Below are 16711 nucleotides of genomic sequence, written 5' to 3' on the forward strand. Positions count from 1 at the left end.
CAACCTCCGGAACCATTCATCTTACAGAACTGGAACTCTATAGCCATGAACAAACTCCCCAGTTTTTCCTCACCCTGCAGCCCCAGGGGACCACCATTCTACTTTTTTTTAAATTGAAGTATAGTTGATTTACAATGTTGTATTAGTTTCTGGTGTACAACATAGTGGTTCAGTTATACATATACATATATATATATGTTCTTTTTCAGGTTCTTTTCCATTATAGGTTATTACAAGTTATTGAATACAGTTCCCTGTGCTGCACCATAGGAGCTAATTTATCTGTTTTATATATAGTACTTTGTATCTGCAAATCCCAAACTCCAAATTTATCCCTCCCCCTCTTTCCCCTTTGGTAACCGTAAGTTTGTTTTTTATGTCTGCGAGTTTCTTTCTGATTTGTAGATAAATTCATTTGTATCATTTTTTAGATTCTTCATATAAGTGATATCATACGATATTTGTCTTTCATTTCACTTAGTATCATCTCTAGGTTCATCCATGTTGCTGCAATGTCATTATTTCATTCTTCTTTGTGGCTGAGTAGTATTCCATTGTATAAATCTATCACATCTTTATCCAGTCACCTGTCGATGGACATTTAGGTTGCTTCCATGTCTTGGCTGTTATAAATAGTGATGCTGTGAACATTGGGCTGCATGTGACTTTTCGTATTAGTTTTCTCCCAACACGTGCCCAGGAGTGGGACACCATTCTACTTTGATCTCATAATTCTCAAGGCTGTAAGCTTGGTGGGTATGTAGACATCCCCTCACTCAATACCCCTCAGTCCTGTGAGCCATTAGGACACTGGGTGTCACCGATCTCCTGCTGTTCTGAGGCACAAGCTATGTGGTCGGCCAATGTCCACCACAACCAGCCCCCTGCCTCCCTCTGTCCAGTTGGCTGAGCCCTGGACCACTAGGGCTGGAGTCCTGGTCATGAACACTGTTCATCCTCAGTGGTCTGGGGCTTTGTAGGACCTCCTCTATGGCCAGTGAACGTCAGATGTGGTTCCCCCAACCCAGGAGCATGGCTGGAGGAGGAGAGAAGCCCAGTGGACCTCAGGCGCCCAGTCCTGGCTCCATGTGGTCACCTGCTGTGCATGTCACTGCCTGGCCTCCTCCGTGCATCCGTGGGGTGGACAGGCCTGTTTCTCACTGGAGCCCCGCAAAGAGGTGGTTTCAGCTGCTGACTGCCGAGTCCCTGCTCCTTTTGTATATCTCAGTGTGCACGGAGAGGTTTTCATCACCTTAACGGAAAGCCTAAATCACCCGCTCTTCCTCCCACCGCACCAGTTGGCGCTGGAGCTCTGATCCAAACCTGAACACTGGGAACGTTTGCATGAATTCTTGGGAGCTAGAGGGGAAAATATTTCAAATTAGGGAGAACCTTCCAGTAACTGGGAGCCTTTGGAACCCCCAGCCTCAGCAACACAACCGTTTCTAAATGCATTTCAAAAGAGCGAGGAAAATCTCCATGAACTTTCCTTGAAACTGCCGGACAGAGGGAGATACTCTGCAGGGGCACGTAGCGAGGGGACGTGCACTTGGAAGGGACAGCATTCAGCCTGTCCAGGAAGTTTGCTGTAAAGAGCAGCGCCCTTGGCCCCAGCTTGGAGTGACTTTATCATTCACCCCCCAGTTCAGCCTGGTGACACCCCAAAGAAGCATGTGATATTAACAAAATCACATGTGTTTTCTGAAGAAAGGGCTCGGGAGGGGATTTCTCTGCACGTTAATGGTCTCAGGGGGCAGAGGTCCAGCTGGCCCAGCCCTCCGACTCCCAGACACCCCGCTTCTTCTGTGAGTCAGCAAGCCACCTGCTGCCTGCAGCTGGCCATCTTCCTTGGATGCCCGGAGGAGAGCAGGCAGAACAGGCCGCCCCGGAGATGGAAGACAAGCAGGTGCCTCTCCTCTGGGTGAGGAAGGCACAGCTAAACCAAGCCCAGGACCACAGGACCATGGGTGCAAAGGGAGGCTCAGTGCTTCTGGCCTCAGCCAGGCTGCAGCCCCGGGACTGGCCCTGGCCCCTCCCCGCCTCACTGCTTTCACTGGGACCTCCCACCACTCGAGCTAGAGCGCATCGACTTGATAGGGCTTCGTAGGATTCATTTATTTGCAAGTGGGCGGAACAAAGGGGAGGTGGAAGCAGAAGGGGGCTTATTGAAAGGCTCTGGAGACGCCTCTAAGAGCCACCAGCCACTAGAAAGGCAAGAGCGAGCCAGGCCTGGACGAGGGGTCCCGGGGCAACCCTCCGGCTGCCTCCCCACGCACTTCACTTGGCGACTCGGCTGTTGGCGTCCTCCACGTGCTGCCAACAGCCCCCAAGTGGGTCTGCCTCAGCCAACAGAGCTGCAGGTCCAAAAACCTCGGGGCAGCGACTCATTGGCCAGGTCTCCCTTCCCTCCCATCATTGGGGGCCAGCTGGGCGCAAGGAATTGCCCATGGAAAGGTGAAGGATAAACCCAGCAAACCCGGGGAGGTCTGCTCCCCACCACCATGACACGGGGGTCACTTGGCTCCAAGGTGGCATTCGGAAGCCACCAGGCTAGTGTTTGTCATTTGGAATCATTTTCTGTGCAGGGCTGGGCAGGACCTAGTCTGGAGCTAAAAATCAGACGTTGGAGCCATTTGGCTAAGGCTGAGCTGGTAGAGACGCTGCTGTGCTGGGTCCACCAGCTCCTCCAGGGCCTCCAGGAGGCAGTGACCAGGGACGGAGGGGACGCTTTTCTGTAGACTCTGAAAAACCCTGCACTGGGGGGACCTTCCCCGCCTGTCTGGCCAGCTTGCCCTGAACCTGCCCGGCAGTTTTCCCTAATCCCTGGCTGGGGGTTCCAAGTCCATAAGAGACAATGCCGGCTTTCGTGGAAGTCAGCTTCACATGCCCGCATGCTTTACAAATGCAGGAGAACCCAGCCAACACCTCTGTGAGAAGAGGCAGGGAGAGGGGAGAGGGTGGGAGGGAGGAGGGGTGGATGCCGAGCTGTCAGGAGGAACAGTGGACGGTGAGGGTGGTGGGCAGCACGGCGGGGATATGAACAAGACAGCTGGGAGACTGGCCCAGGGGACCTCTGAAGGCTGCCCAGTGGCCCTCAGCAGGGCCAGAGCTTGAGGTGGTAGATCTTAATCAGGACTTTCTGATGACCGTTGCAGCAAATGGTAAAAGAGGCTTGTCCTGGAGAGTCTGGAGACATTGCTGGCTTCAGGCGTGCAATGACCCGCATCAGGGTTTGGCAGACTCTGGCCCTCTAGTGAAATCTGTTCTGCTGAGTGTTCTTTTTTGGGGGCGGGGGTGGGGTGTATGTGTAATTAGGTTTATTTATTTATTTGTCTTTTAATGGAGGTACTGGGGATTGAACCCAGGACCTTTTGCATGCTAAGCACGCGCTCTACCACTGAGCTATATATACCCTCCCCCCCACCCCCATGCTGCCTGTTCTTGTAAATGAGTAGCTATTGGAACACAACCACAGATGCTTAAGTGTCACCTCTGTCTGCTTTCACACAATGGCAGAGGTGAGTGGCTGTGCCAAAGACCATCGGCTGGCTTAGCCTAAAATATTTATTACCTGGCCCTTTGCACCAAAGGCTTGCCGACCCCAGCTCTGGAGCTGTGCGGTCCAGCATGGCGACACCTGAAACGTGTCTAGTGCAAATTAGGATGAGCTGTGAGTGCAAATTACCCACCGGCTTTCAGAGACTTAGCATGAAGAAAAGGGTGTAAAACAGCTCATGAAGAGTTTGTGCATATTGTTTGCATGTTAAGGTGATGTTTTTTAATATGCTGAGTTAAATGACCTGTAGTATCAGAATTAATTCCACCTGCTTCTTTTCGCACGTTTCGTGTGGCTACTGGAAAATGTACAACTGTGCCTGTGGCCCCCGTTGCGTTCTTATCAGACGGTGCTGGTTTAGCCTCCACGCCTCTCTCCCACCTCTTGGGTGGGCTTCCTGCATGCGGCAGGGGGAGTGGCTGCCAGCAGCATCTTTGCAAATTACGGATCGCAGCTCGTTAACGGGCCAGGAAATCAGTTTAGCAGGTCACAGCCAGAATTTTTGAAAAATTAAGTAGAATAAGATAGAAAACACTCACAGTGAATTTCACACTAAAATGAGTGTGGGTTTGCTAAACCTTTTAAAGTTACGCATTTTTTACTTCATCCATCTGAGTGCTAGAAGTTGTACAATGTACAGGTGTCCCTGGGTGTCTGCTGGGGAGTGGTTCCAGGAGACCCGTGAGCACCAAGATTCAAGGATGCTCATGGCCCTCATATAAAATGGAGGATTCCATTTGCTGATGGTCAAATCCATGGATGTGAAACCCTTGGCTTCGAAGGGCCCACTGTACTATGATTTTATGAACAACTAAGAGAGAAAACACACAACCCATTAAATCACAATAAAAGGCATTGAATGACAGGCATTTGAAACGCCAGGATCAGTCCTAGCAGCTTCCTGGTGCTTTGAGTTCCTCCTTCCAAGCCACTGGCCATTTCCTCTCCTGGGGCTGCGCTGCCAGATGTGGAATCATTAGGCCCTTCGCACGTGTCTTGGGCACCAGACACAACCCAACCTCATCTACTTGTGGGCATTGTCCCTCCTTAAGGTTCACAAAGCACTTGGAAGTTGTTTTGCAAAGACCAGGTGGCCTCCCAGTCACTCTCCTCATGGTGAGTGTTTGCTTCCCTCACGTTGAATTCTGTGCTCAGCATCTACTTGGAATCGGCCGCCCTGCTTTGGTACCTCTTTGCATACTCAGTCCTTTCATTTCAGTGCTGAATATAGTGACACTCTTTGAAGACATTTTAACCAAAATGAAATTCAACCCACGTGGTACCGAAAAGATGGACAACTCAAGTGAGCTGAGGCGGGTGCAGGCAGTGCTGCCTGCAAGGGGGTGCCTTTGGTTGTAAGACTGAGTGCATTTCAGAGATGCTACAAGGTGAACAAGTGCATCTTAGAACAGACAACCCGTGAGGACAAATCCTCATAAAGATGTGAATATTGGTCCAGCATAAAATGTGCTTCCTATTGTGGGTTGTGGTGGCAGGGTGACAAGCAGGGCTGTTGGTGGTTAACGCTGGAGGTGGGAGGGGGCCTTGCGGGGCGCAAGCTTGGGAATTATCCCACAGGCCACACATTCTGTTCATTTGTTCTTTCAACAGTTCAGGAACCCTCGTGGAGCCTCTCCCATGCGCAGGGCACGGGCTGGCAGCGGACAGGGACAGGAGGAAACCCAAAGTGCAGTGGCAGGTTCTGGAGCCTTCTGCCAGGCCCGGGAGTGAGTGCCGCATCGCTGGACTGAAGGCACCGGTGAGGATGAGGTCGTTTCCAGAGAGACGCCCAGGCGGAAGCAGCGCTGTGCAGAGGGAGGGGAGAACACCTAATGGGCTAGTTAACTAAACAACTAGGTAACTAACGATCTGGTCAGGTGTCTTGCGTGCCCAGCTCCCACCGGCGCACCCTGGGGTTAGCGGAGGTCCCATGGAGTTGGTTCTGAGTGTCTGTGCTGCAGAACGGACGGCTCCGAGACTGGCCAGCCCCTGTGTCCTCTTTGCTTTGGTTGTCCCCTGGAGCTCGTCTCCCGCTGCCCCAGGATAGTGGGGGGCCCTGCTACCTGCCAGTCTCTGCACAGGGCTAGTGGACCCTGCAGGGCACTGGCCCCATGGGCAGTGGTACGCGCTGCCCCGCCCCGGACCATGGGAGCCATCGTGGTCTCAGGCATGGACCCGTGTGGGTTTACTTTGGTGACAAAACCCGAGAGTTCTTTGAACTGAGTCAGTAGTTTCGCTGCGGGGGGTGGGGTGGGGCGAGGATGCATACAACAGGCAAGGCTTCGTCCGCGGGTCTCCCCACGACGGCGGCGGCCTCCCACCCCATCCCCGGCATCCTTCTCTAGTGCCCACCGCCTGGGTGCTGCGGCTTCCGGAAGAGGCCGCTGAGCTCAGACACAACTTTGGTGGCGAGTGGTGAGCACACAGCTTTATAATGAGGTTGGAAAGCTGGGGCTACGGATTTCATGAATTTTGTATTAAGATATAACACAGCTGCTGTCATCTGCATTTCACAGTGCTATTTAGAACAGATGTTTAATACTTAATGAATTGAATATTTAGATATGGCGATGCATATGACACCCACCGTTAGAGCAAAGAGCTTCCAACACAGTGATGTCCTCCTGAAGCAGTGGGTTCGGGGTTTAGGCAGTGACCTCTCCAGACGGGCCAGAGAAGGACGAAGATCTAGAAGGGGCTCTCTCTGTACCTTCTCCTGTGCAGAACGGCCACCTCTGCCCCAGCTGACCACCCAGGAGCCTCCCGCCAAACACCCCACCTCGTTCAGAGCAAGCCTTGGGTGAGTCTTCCTCTTTAACAGAGATTGTTCCAGAAAGGCATCCCGTCCCTGGCAGACTGATTCAGGAAGTTAAAACAAAGTTATGAATACCCGACAGCTTTCTGTATATCACCGTGTACTGTGCTCGCGGAACGCGGCAGTGTGCTTGTTATGGTTTATTTCATAAGTAGATGCACCTTAAGAACAATTTATTCCGGTATTAATACCTCTTAAGGGAGACATCATCGGCCTGACTAGAACACATTATTATGGTGAAGTCCTGGGGAAAACCTCGCAAAGCGAGGCAGCAAAATCAATAAAGAAATAATCCAACACGTGGCACACGTGATGAAGGACACCAAGGACTGCCGGGAGCTGCGGCTGAGACTGCCCGGGGGCCGCACAGACCGGCCCTCCCCGCCCGGCCCCCGGCTGTGGCCCACGGAGGCCAAAGCCGGCGCAGGGCGCAGGGCCCAGCCACACGGCAGGACAGGCCCCGCCTCCCGGGGGACAGCCGCCGGCCCCGGAGGGCTCTGTGTGCGGCGCGACGGAGCCTCCCCGGCCCGGCAGCGTGACCTGCCCCGTGCGCGGGCGGGGGGGCGGGAGGGGCTGGTAGACAACCCTCCGACGGGAAAGGGTCCAGTCTGCGTCTCATCACTGGAGGCTGGGCCCGGGGACCCGCTTCCCGGCTGCGTGGCCCTGGGAGAATATCGGGAGCCCTCCAGGCCTCAGTTTCCTCGTCTGTAAACCTCGGAGAACCCACAACGACCTGCTGTGAGGATCAAGGGGGTTAATCACGGAGAAGCACTCGGAACAGCGCCTGCGCAGAGCAAGCCTCGTGTGCGCACGTGCGGCCGCTGCGGGCCTGGTCACGGGAAAAGCAGCTGCGGGGCTGCGGCCCGGGCATTTCTTCTCCGGGCTGCTGCGTCCTCATCTGCAAAATAGTTAACACCGGCCTTGTCATCAGACAATTAAACACGGTGACGGGTTGCAAGGCATGAGCCCGGTCTAGACGCTGCTTGGGAGGGGGGCCCAGCCCCGCCTCAGCTTCCGTGAAGGAGCCACGTCCCACACTCAGGACCCCACCCTGGTTGCTGCCTGAGCCTTCGGACTCACCTGCCCCGAGAGAGGCAGGCCAGCTGCAGCCTCGGTGGAAAGGCTCATTTGGAAAATGGAAATGCGTATCCTAACCCCATCTGTCATGTTATCAGCGCTCATGGCAGCCGTGTGGCACGATCCAAAGGAAAGATTTAGACCTAATGGGGGAAAATCAGTTAAAATTGACGTATCCATTAGAAAATTTTAGAACTGAAAACATGTTCTTCGCAGAGTGGTAAGATGACTTCTTAGGTGATGCTAAATCAGTATCTCATACTTGGGATGAATTCATTATTTTGTTTTATGAGAACCGTCTGGTTCCTAAATTCTCTCCTGCTCTGCATTTTCAAAACTGCCGCAGGAAAGCCACCAATGAATCTTGTAGACACCAGCCATGATTCCAACCCAAAACCCCTTCGAAAAGGTAACAGATGAGGGGGAAGGGACAGGCGATTTCAAATGGATCCCACCTCTCCAAAGGTGGCTGACTTCTCCCAAAGCCCTGTCCTGGGCAGGGTGCCACCCCGGGACCCAGTGCCTGGCTCCAGGCCCATGACTGCCCCGGAGCCTCCATCCATTACAGGCTACGGTCTCCTGCGTGTTTGGTCCCTGTGCTGCTCTGGTTGTCGGTAAGTGTGAGAGACTTAAACTGAACGCTGGAGTGGAGACCATCACTCCTACAGAGAGGAGATGGGCCACTGATTGTTCTGTAGGGTGGGAGCTGAGAGTGTAGCTTCGGGGTCAAATCCTCTCTTCAAGTTGGCACCGGGGTGTGTTCCAGCTGTGTGCCAGGGCGGGTGGGCGGCTCAGACTCCATGTGCCTTTGTCTCCCACCTCTGAGACACGGACAGGGTCCCCCTACCTCTGAGACGCGGACAGGGTCCACCCCAACCTCTGAGACACGGACAGGGTTCCCCCGACCTCTGAAACGCCGACAGGTCCCCCCCCACCTCTGAAACACGGACAGGGCCCCCCCCCACCTCTGAGACAGGGACAGGGTCCCCCACCTCGGAGGTGCCTCGGAGCACTTGGCAGGCCTGGCTCCAGGTCAGCCGTCATGAGCAGGTCAGAGGTCATGAGCAGGTCAGAGGTCATAAGCATCTGCTGCTGTTATTTCTACTGCTGTTTTCCAGCCACATGGCTGGTCAGTGGCTGGAGGTGTGTGGCCTCTGGCTGCCGGGGTGTCCCCTCCCATCCCGCGGTTCCCACCTGCCGGCCAAGGCCCAGCTCGGGAGCCGGGTGCTGCCTGGTTACTCGTGGATGCACGGCCCTCCCTTTGCAAGTGATGAACCTGACTGAAATCGCATCTCAGACGGAGGGGCCTTTCAAGCCCTGAGTTTCTGGGGTTCTGTCAAGCCCTGCAGACGTGCCTGAGTGAAATCTTGAGAAGAGAATGAAAACGTCAGGTCAACACTTAGCCGTAACGCCAAGGCTGCACCTCCCATCTTGCCCCCAAGCTGTGCAGTGTCCCTGGAGTTTAAGGGACGACAGGGGGCAGACAGAGCAGGAGAAACCCCCTCACGTGGTGGCCTGGCAGTGACGCTTGGGCCAAAAAGCCAAGAAAGGCCTGCGTGTGAGTCCAGGGCTGCGGGCCCCACTCTGTGACCTCAGCAAGGGGCCGTGCGCCCGTGGACTGGGACCCCTCGCCACTGCATCCACCTGTCCGCTTCCTGTGGCCATGCAATGAGCCACCACGAGCTTATTTTACTTAAATAAACAAATTTATTTATTTATTTATTTAAACACCTTTATCGTGGTCTGACTCCTGTACAGTAAACTACACTAATTTCAGGTGTACAATTTGATGAATTCTGATAGACGCGTACCCACCCATGAAACCACCACCACTGCCAAGATAGCTAACATTTCCATCACTCCCCAAGGGGGGAAGTTTTCAAATTCCCAATTTATCCCTTCCCACCCCCTTTACTCCCTGGTAACCTTAAGTTTGTTCTCTATGTCTGTGAGTCTGTTTCTGTTTTGTAGATTAGTTCATTTGTGTCCCTTTTTTTTAGATTCCACATAAAAGCACTATCATATGGTATTTTTCTTTCTCTTTCTGGGTTACTTCACTTAGAAAGATAATCTCCAGGTCCATCCATGTTGCTGCAGATGGCATCATTTTATTTTATTTTTTTATGGCTGAATAGTGTTCCATTGTATAGCTGTACCATGTCTTCTTTATCCAGTCCTCTGTTGATGGACATGTAGGCTGTTTCCATGTCTTGGCTCTTGTAAATGGTGCCGCTGTGAACATTGGGGCATGTGTATATTTTTGAATTATACTTTTCTCCAGATACATGCCCAGGAGTGGGATTGCTGGATCATATGGTAAGTCTATTTTTAGTTTTTAAAGGAACCTCCATACTGTTTTCCACAGTGGCTGCACCAATTTACATTCCCACCAGCAGTGTAGGAGGGCTCCCTTTTCTCCACACCCTCTCCAGCATTTATTGTTTGTGGATGTTTTAATGATGGCCATTCTGGCTGGTGTGAGGTGATAGCTCATTGTAGTTCAGATTTGCGTTTCTCTAACAATAAACGATGTTTAGCATCTTTTCAGGTGCTTGTCGGCCATCTGAATATCTTCTTTGGAGAGATGTCTATTTAGGTCTTCTGTCCATTTTTTTTTTTTGATTGGGTTGTTTGTTTTTTTGATATTAAGGTGTATGAGATGTTTGTATACTTTGAAAATCAGCCCCTTGTTGGTTGCGGCATCTCCAAATATTTCCTCCCATTCTGTAGGTTGTCTTTTCATTTTGTTGGTGGTTTCCTTAGCTGTACAAAAGCTTTTAAGTTTAATTAGATCCCGTTTGTTTATCTTTGCTTTTATTTCCATTACTCCAGGAGCTGGTTCAAAAAAAATACTGCTGAAATTTATGTCAAAGAGTGTTCTGCCTGTTTTCCTCTAGGAGTTCTGTAGTATCTGATCTTCCATTTAGGTCTTTAATCCATTTTGAGTCTATGTTTGTATGTGGTGTTAGAGCATGTTTTCATGTCCTTCTGTTACAGGCAGCTGTCCCGCGTCCCCAGCACCACTTGTCGAAGAGACTGTCTTCTCCCTCCTTGCCTCCTTTTTTGTAGATTAATTGATCATAAGAGCGTGGGTTTCTTTCTGGACTTTCTATCCTGTTCCATTGATCTATGTGTCTGTTTTATGCCAGTCCCATAAATTAATTTTAAATCCACAGAAACGTATTCTCTCAAGTCCAGGAGGCCAGAAATTCAAAATCAAGGTGTCGGCAGGGACAGGCTCCCTCTGGAGGCCCCAGGAGGGGACCCTCCCTGCCTCTTTCTGGTTTCCGATGGTTCTAGGTGTTCCCTGGCCTTCCTTGCATCACGCCAGTCTCTGCATCTGTTCTCACACGATCCTCTCCCTCTGCCTGTGTCCCGGTGTCTCTGACACCTGTCACTGGGTTGAAGTACATCTTTGCACACTTAGCCAATTATTTCCTTAGCCTCAATTCCTAGAAGTAAAACTGCTGGACTTTTGACCACGTTCTCTAATTGGCCCATGGAAAATGGTGCCTCCGACCACAGAACCCGGGGAGCCAGGCTCCACACGCCTCCCATCCCCATCAATATTGGCTGTTCTCCGCGTCCTCCTCCCCCTCCTCATGCCCCACCTCCCCCCACCTCCTCTTCCTCCCCTCCCCTCTTGGTCCCCCTCCTCCTCGTTCTTCAGTTTTGCCAGGCGGAGAGGTAAAAAAGTTCATTTGCTGCTTTACTGGACTATTTTTCATTTCTTCTTCGGTGAGGTGCTTTATATCTTTATTCTTTTTTTTTCTGTTGAGATATTTAGGAACTTTTCTTGTTAATCTGAGAAAATTTCTCTTTATTAGAATGTCGCCCTCTTTGTCCTTCGTATCTGCTGTGGATATTTCTTCCTGGTTGAGACAGACCTTTTTCAGGTGAGAAATTCTAGGAGAGGTTTGTGGCATGAATCCTCGTATAGGGACATTAGGTGACATAATGGACATGAATGTCTTTTATTGCAGTTTTCAAACACTACAGACATGCTCTTCAGATGGCCATTTTTTCATATTGACCCTCTATAAAGTCCAGGGCCATAAGATTCAGTCATAAACAAGTGAAGACATTTTTACAGGAAACGAGGACATTGAAGTCAGTGTACATGACTTTTTCCCCACATTTTTTAAAATTATAAAAGTAACACACACAAAAGTAAAAATATGAGAGCAGCAGAGACCGATACTGAATGAAAAAGGAAAGGTTCCCGCTCTCAGGAGAGAAGCATTTTAACAGCTGATGTTTTCAGATCCTGCTACCACCATCGTTCTAAATAAAGGGCTTCCACTTCTGTCTCTGCGTTTGTCAATTTTAAACAATTTCTGTTTGACTTCTGAGTATGAAAGAGAAGTTGAAGTCATTTCTCCTTCCCACATTCCCCGCTTCTTAATTTTGTTATATTATTTTTAGCCCTTCCATTTTTTTCACGACTAGCTTGGACTCCAGTGCACGGGCCTCCGCTTCTGTGACCCGCCTGGGACACAGCCTTATGTCTCCCTTCTGTGCCAGGAGAAGAAGTGAGGGGTCCTTTCTCCGCGCCGCCCCTGCCCCCCACGCCAGCTGTCTCAGTGATGCCCTGACATTTACGTAGTTCAGCTGTCCTTTCTCCACAAAAAGTAGTGAGCACCTGCTAAAGACTGGCCCCCCCGCCGGCAGCAGACTCTACAGACAAAAGCTCCTGGTCTCGCGGAGCTGACTTCCTGGTCTGGGGAGGTGGACATTGAACAAAATCGGTCAGTGACATCTCAAGGCATCAGGTGGCCATACGAACTACGGAGGAAACTAAAGCAGGGAAAGAGGACGAGGGGTGAGGGGCTGCAGTTTAATAAATGGATGGGGGGAATTTATAGCCCTTCCTCTCCATTCTGACTCTGTTGTCTATGTCTCCCCTGTAATTGCCAACACGGTGAGCCTATAATTGTAATGCTAGTAAACACACGTTCTGATTTTATAAACATTACTCCTTTCCTGCACCACCATGAAGCCGGGCTACTGGAAGAGCACGGCCCAGGCCCCACGCTGAGATGGACATACGATTTTTGCACTCTGTCGATTGCCCCCCGTCAGGATGCTTCATCTGAGCGCGTGACACTCGTCTGTAACTTTATCCTGCATTGCTAACTGCCTTTATTTTTCCACGTCGATGGAACAAGCCTGCTCTTCCCGCCACGTCAGGGCGGCCACCCGGCTTCTCTCTGGAAGGGCTAGTTTGTGGGGGCTGTTTTAGGCTCTCAGAGTAGAATTTATTTTCACGTTGCTCTCTTGGGTTAATGCAGCTGGTTTTTTGGACTCTGCTCCTTCCTCTTCCTTGAATCCCTTTGTTGGAGTGCATCCTCAAGCAAATTTTTCTCAGGAAGAGTATGAAAGGAGAGTTAACAGAGTATGTCCCCCAAGTCTGCATATCCAGAGATCCTGTCCCCAGACGTGACTGGCGGCTTGGCTGAGGACGGATTCTGAGTTCAAAGTGCTCTTCTAATGACTCCCATGGTTGGCCCCGCTGCTCTCTGGGCTCATCCTGACCGAGAGAAGCCTGGTGCTAACTGGGTCCTCATTCTTCTGCAGTTAGCCTCTCTTTTCTCTAAGTCCTTCAGGGATCTGTTCTTGATCCCTGATATCTTTGAAATCCACAGGGCCGGGACTGAGTCTGGGTCTCCTTTTGGGCAGAGGAACCAGAATCTCCCAGGACCAGCAGAGCTGGGTGGGCCTGAAGTATGTGTGCAGGCTGCTAAGCTGCCAGGCTGTGAGAGGGCCTGCACAGGATCAACAGGTTCATACTAAGGTGTGAGTGGCTGATAGGCTGGCTGCTCCCAGAAGTGAGGAGGAGGCACTGTTTGTAAAGTCCAAGGAAACTGATTTTTGCCTTTGTGCAGAGATCTCCTGTGGCAGGGGGCCCCTCCTTTCATCACAGCACCCACACACTCTGCTCACTTGCCTGTCGCTGGCACACTCACACACAGGACAAGTCACAGGCTGGAGGATGGCAGCCGGGCCAGGCCTGTTCCCCAGGAGAAGCTCAGACAGTGAGGTCAAGCCGATGACACCTCACGTGTGCACCTATGAAGTCAAGAGCATTTCTGCCAGGGGAGGCGCTGTCTGGCCGCAGCATCAGAACTGGGGTCAGAGGCTCAGGCCGGGCAGCCAGCTCTTCCTGCTCTGGGCTGAGTTAGGAAGAAGCTGCTACTGATTTGAACCAAAAGCTCTTCAGGCCAGTAATTGCCTTCCTAGAAGGCTCGCTCGCCCAGGGAAATGCGCAGAGACACAGCCAGCGGCTCAAGGCAAGGGGCTCCTTGAAGCTTTGTGTGTGGTGTGGAAAAGTCTGTGTGTCCGTCCCTGGGGGCCAGGGCATGTCTGTGCAGCGCAAAACTGGCTGGACATCAAAATGTTAAGATATGTTAATTATTAAAATGCCCACAAAGTGTTACATGAAAAAGCCAGTCAGTGGATATTATTAAGTGCCTACTGCATGCAGTGCAATGTATTAGACTGGGGACAGCTGTGGTGGCCCACAGAGTCACCTGCTTCCCTGTCGTGGGACATATTCCAGCAGAGAAGACAGACAGGCTCTACACAGAGAGAAGGACCTAGAGGGCTGTCGTTTATAAGAGGCTGCTTTTTGGTGCTTTAAAGTAACAGAAGAAGCCAGCCTGTGACAGGGATGGGAGCGTCAGACCTGGGGAAGCCAGGTGACAAGTAACATTCAGGAGAAAAGTCCTCTGGTCCGCTTAGAGTTTGGCCCGGGCCTGAGGTGACCACTGGGTCATGAGTCGTGTCTCGGGGGACAGGAGAGTGCTTTGGAGGTGGGTATGAATGGAATTGCCTGGACAGAAGCTGGTAGGGGGATGTTGGGGGAGGCGGCGTGGGGACCACTGGCTTTTCAGAGTGGAGAAGGGACCTGCAGTCAAGGAGCCCTGGCAGGAGGCTGAGGGGGCACACAGCCCACAGGGGCACCGGGCAGTTGTTGGTCAACGAGCCATGACCCCGACTGACCTCACGCCCCACAGGTGCACCGGGGTCTCTGGGCCAAGATGGATGGGCCTGGGGGCCAAGTCAGTGTGAAGGTCGAGGAGGAAGAGGTGAGGGTGAAGACAGTGCCTGATTTCTGGCCTGTACAACGGAATAGATGGTTCAGCCGTGGTTAAAATTTTCATGGTGGTTCAAGTTTAGGATGGGAGTGGTGAGTTCAGATTAAGATGACAGGAGGAGATGGGGAGTCTGGCCGGAGCTGTGGATGGGGGAGCGTGCTGGGCTGACTGCTGCTGCCCCAGAGAGGTCAAGTCCTCACCCCTGGAATCTGTCGTCTTGCCTTGAAAGGAACATGGGTGTCTGCACACGCGGTTAAAGATCTGGAAACGGGGAGATGTCCTGGACCGTCGAGGTGAGCCCTAAACGTGGCCGCGCCTCTCTGCAGGTGGAGGCAGTAGGTTTTTGCAGACAGATGAGGAGAAAGCCGCCTGAGCTCGGAGGCAGAGATCAGAGGATGAGGCCCAAGAAGCTGGCAGCCTCCAGAAGCCAGGAGAAGCAAGGGGTTTCCTGAGGGGGCCTGGCCCTGCTGACCCCGACCTCAGCCCGGTGCTACCGATTTCAGACTTCTGGCCTCCAGACTGTGCGGGAACAAATCCCTGTTGTTCTAAGCCTCCCAGCTTGTGGTCATTCGTTACAGCAGCTGCAGGAAGCTTGCATGAAACAGCCACCTTCCGGGCCTGGGGGTGGCCCTGGACGTGAATTAGGCTCCTGGGGGCCCATCCAGGGGCGTCCCCGCCAGTGGACCAGCACAGCAGGCTTACCGGGGACACGCCGCAGGGCAGTGGGCAAGCGAGGTGGGAACGGCAGGGCCTCAGCACGGGAGGCCCGAGCGCGTGGTCCCCCCGGGCCTCGGAGCTCATGCCCGGGCAGGACACTGGGTGTCTGCCTGCTGACTCCCAGGAGTCGGTCCTGTGGCCTGTCCCACAAGTGGCCTGTCCCACGTGCAGGCGGAGGCGGTGCCTGTGGCCAGAGTCATGCCGGGGAGGGGGACTTGCCCCGGGCAAGTGCTGAGGGACGTGGCTGGGGGAGGAACGGCTCTGCCCGGGTGAGAGGAGGGCGCAGGTCACTGAGTGCAGTGGATGCTGCCGTTTCAGACAAAGCTGGAGTGAGATCCGTGGACGGCCCAGGGCCAGGGCCAGGGAGGGAGGGTTCGGCCCTCGTGGGGCCCAGACTGAAGGCTGGGTGCAGGCTGTGTGAGGCCAGGCTGCAGAGGTTGGGGGTGTGTGTTGGGGGGACCTAAGGGTCGGACCGGCTTCCTGTGCCAGAACCCCAGCTTCCACACCACTAGCCGGTGCCCCTGGGGAGCTGCCTGTCCTCGCTAAGCCTCACTGTCCTCATCTAAAACGAGATGACAATAACATACACCCTGCAGGGCTCTGGTGGGACCTGGAAGGCGCCACAGCAGGTGCTCAGGAAACATTACTGAACCTTATAGCTTTTTAACTCGCTTTTTAATGTTGAGATCAGTGCAGGTGCACATGCAGTTATAAAGAATAATCCAGAGAGACCCCACGTCCGCTCTACCTGGTTCCCCCAGCGACGACGTCTTGCACAGCGGTGGTGCAGCGCCACGGCCAGGAGACCCAGGGCGACGGAGGCCGGGCACAGAGCATTTCCACCAGCACGGGGAGCCCTCCTGGTGCCTCTCACAGCCATGCTTCTCCCCTGCCCGCACCCCAGGGGACCACTGACGCGTCATCTAGTTCTGTAACTGTCATGTCGAGAATGCCGTGTACGTGGAATCGTCCTGTGTGTGAGCTTTGGGGTTTTCTCACTCAGCAGAATGCTCTGGCCATCGATCCATCCAGGCTGGCACGTGCATCGGCACGTCTCTCCTTCCCTTCGTCTGTATGGCGTGCAGAGCTGAAGTGCTCCCTGGCTGAAGGTCATCTGAGCTGTTCCAGGTTTTGGCTACAGTGAACAGAGATGCTCCCACATTCGTGTACCCATATTTGTGTGGATGTCAGCTTCCCTTTCTCCAGGATGACGCCCGGGGTGCAACTGCCACCTGCAGAGCGCGTGCATGTTGGGTTTCTAAAGAAACCGCCCAACTGTCTCCTGCAGCGGCCGCGTGCTGCTGTGCCGCCTTCCCGCCGGCGCGTGTGAGCGACGCGGTTTTCCCGCGTGCGCGCCAGCGCTCGGTGCGCCACTGGTTGTCACGCTGGCCATTCTGATAGGAGGTTATGGTATCTCCCTGAGGCTTTAATGTGCATTTCTCTAATGAC

The 16711-nt window shown here is 53.0% G+C and overlaps 1 protein-coding gene across 2 annotated transcripts in view; it reads left to right on the top strand.

Moving 5' to 3' along the window:
• The window catches only part of C11H10orf143 (chromosome 11 C10orf143 homolog), a 69226-nt gene extending 60081 nt beyond the window's left edge, over positions 1 to 9145 (top strand). The window contains exons 4-5 of one of the 2 annotated variants that reach the window (XM_032490638.1): positions 5168 to 5315; positions 6119 to 9145. In XM_032490638.1, coding sequence (XP_032346529.1) covers positions 5168 to 5287 — 120 coding nt within the window. In that variant the 3' untranslated portion in view covers positions 5288 to 5315; positions 6119 to 9145. Of the gene's footprint in view, positions 1 to 5167; positions 6043 to 6118 lie in introns of those variants that run through there. The other variant, XM_032490637.1, reaches the window with a different exon arrangement.
• The last annotated feature ends 7566 nt before the right edge of the window (positions 9146 to 16711 follow it).

Source organism: Camelus ferus, chromosome 11, assembly GCF_009834535.1.
Source record: "Camelus ferus isolate YT-003-E chromosome 11, BCGSAC_Cfer_1.0, whole genome shotgun sequence".
Taxonomy (NCBI): Eukaryota; Metazoa; Chordata; class Mammalia; order Artiodactyla; family Camelidae; genus Camelus; species Camelus ferus.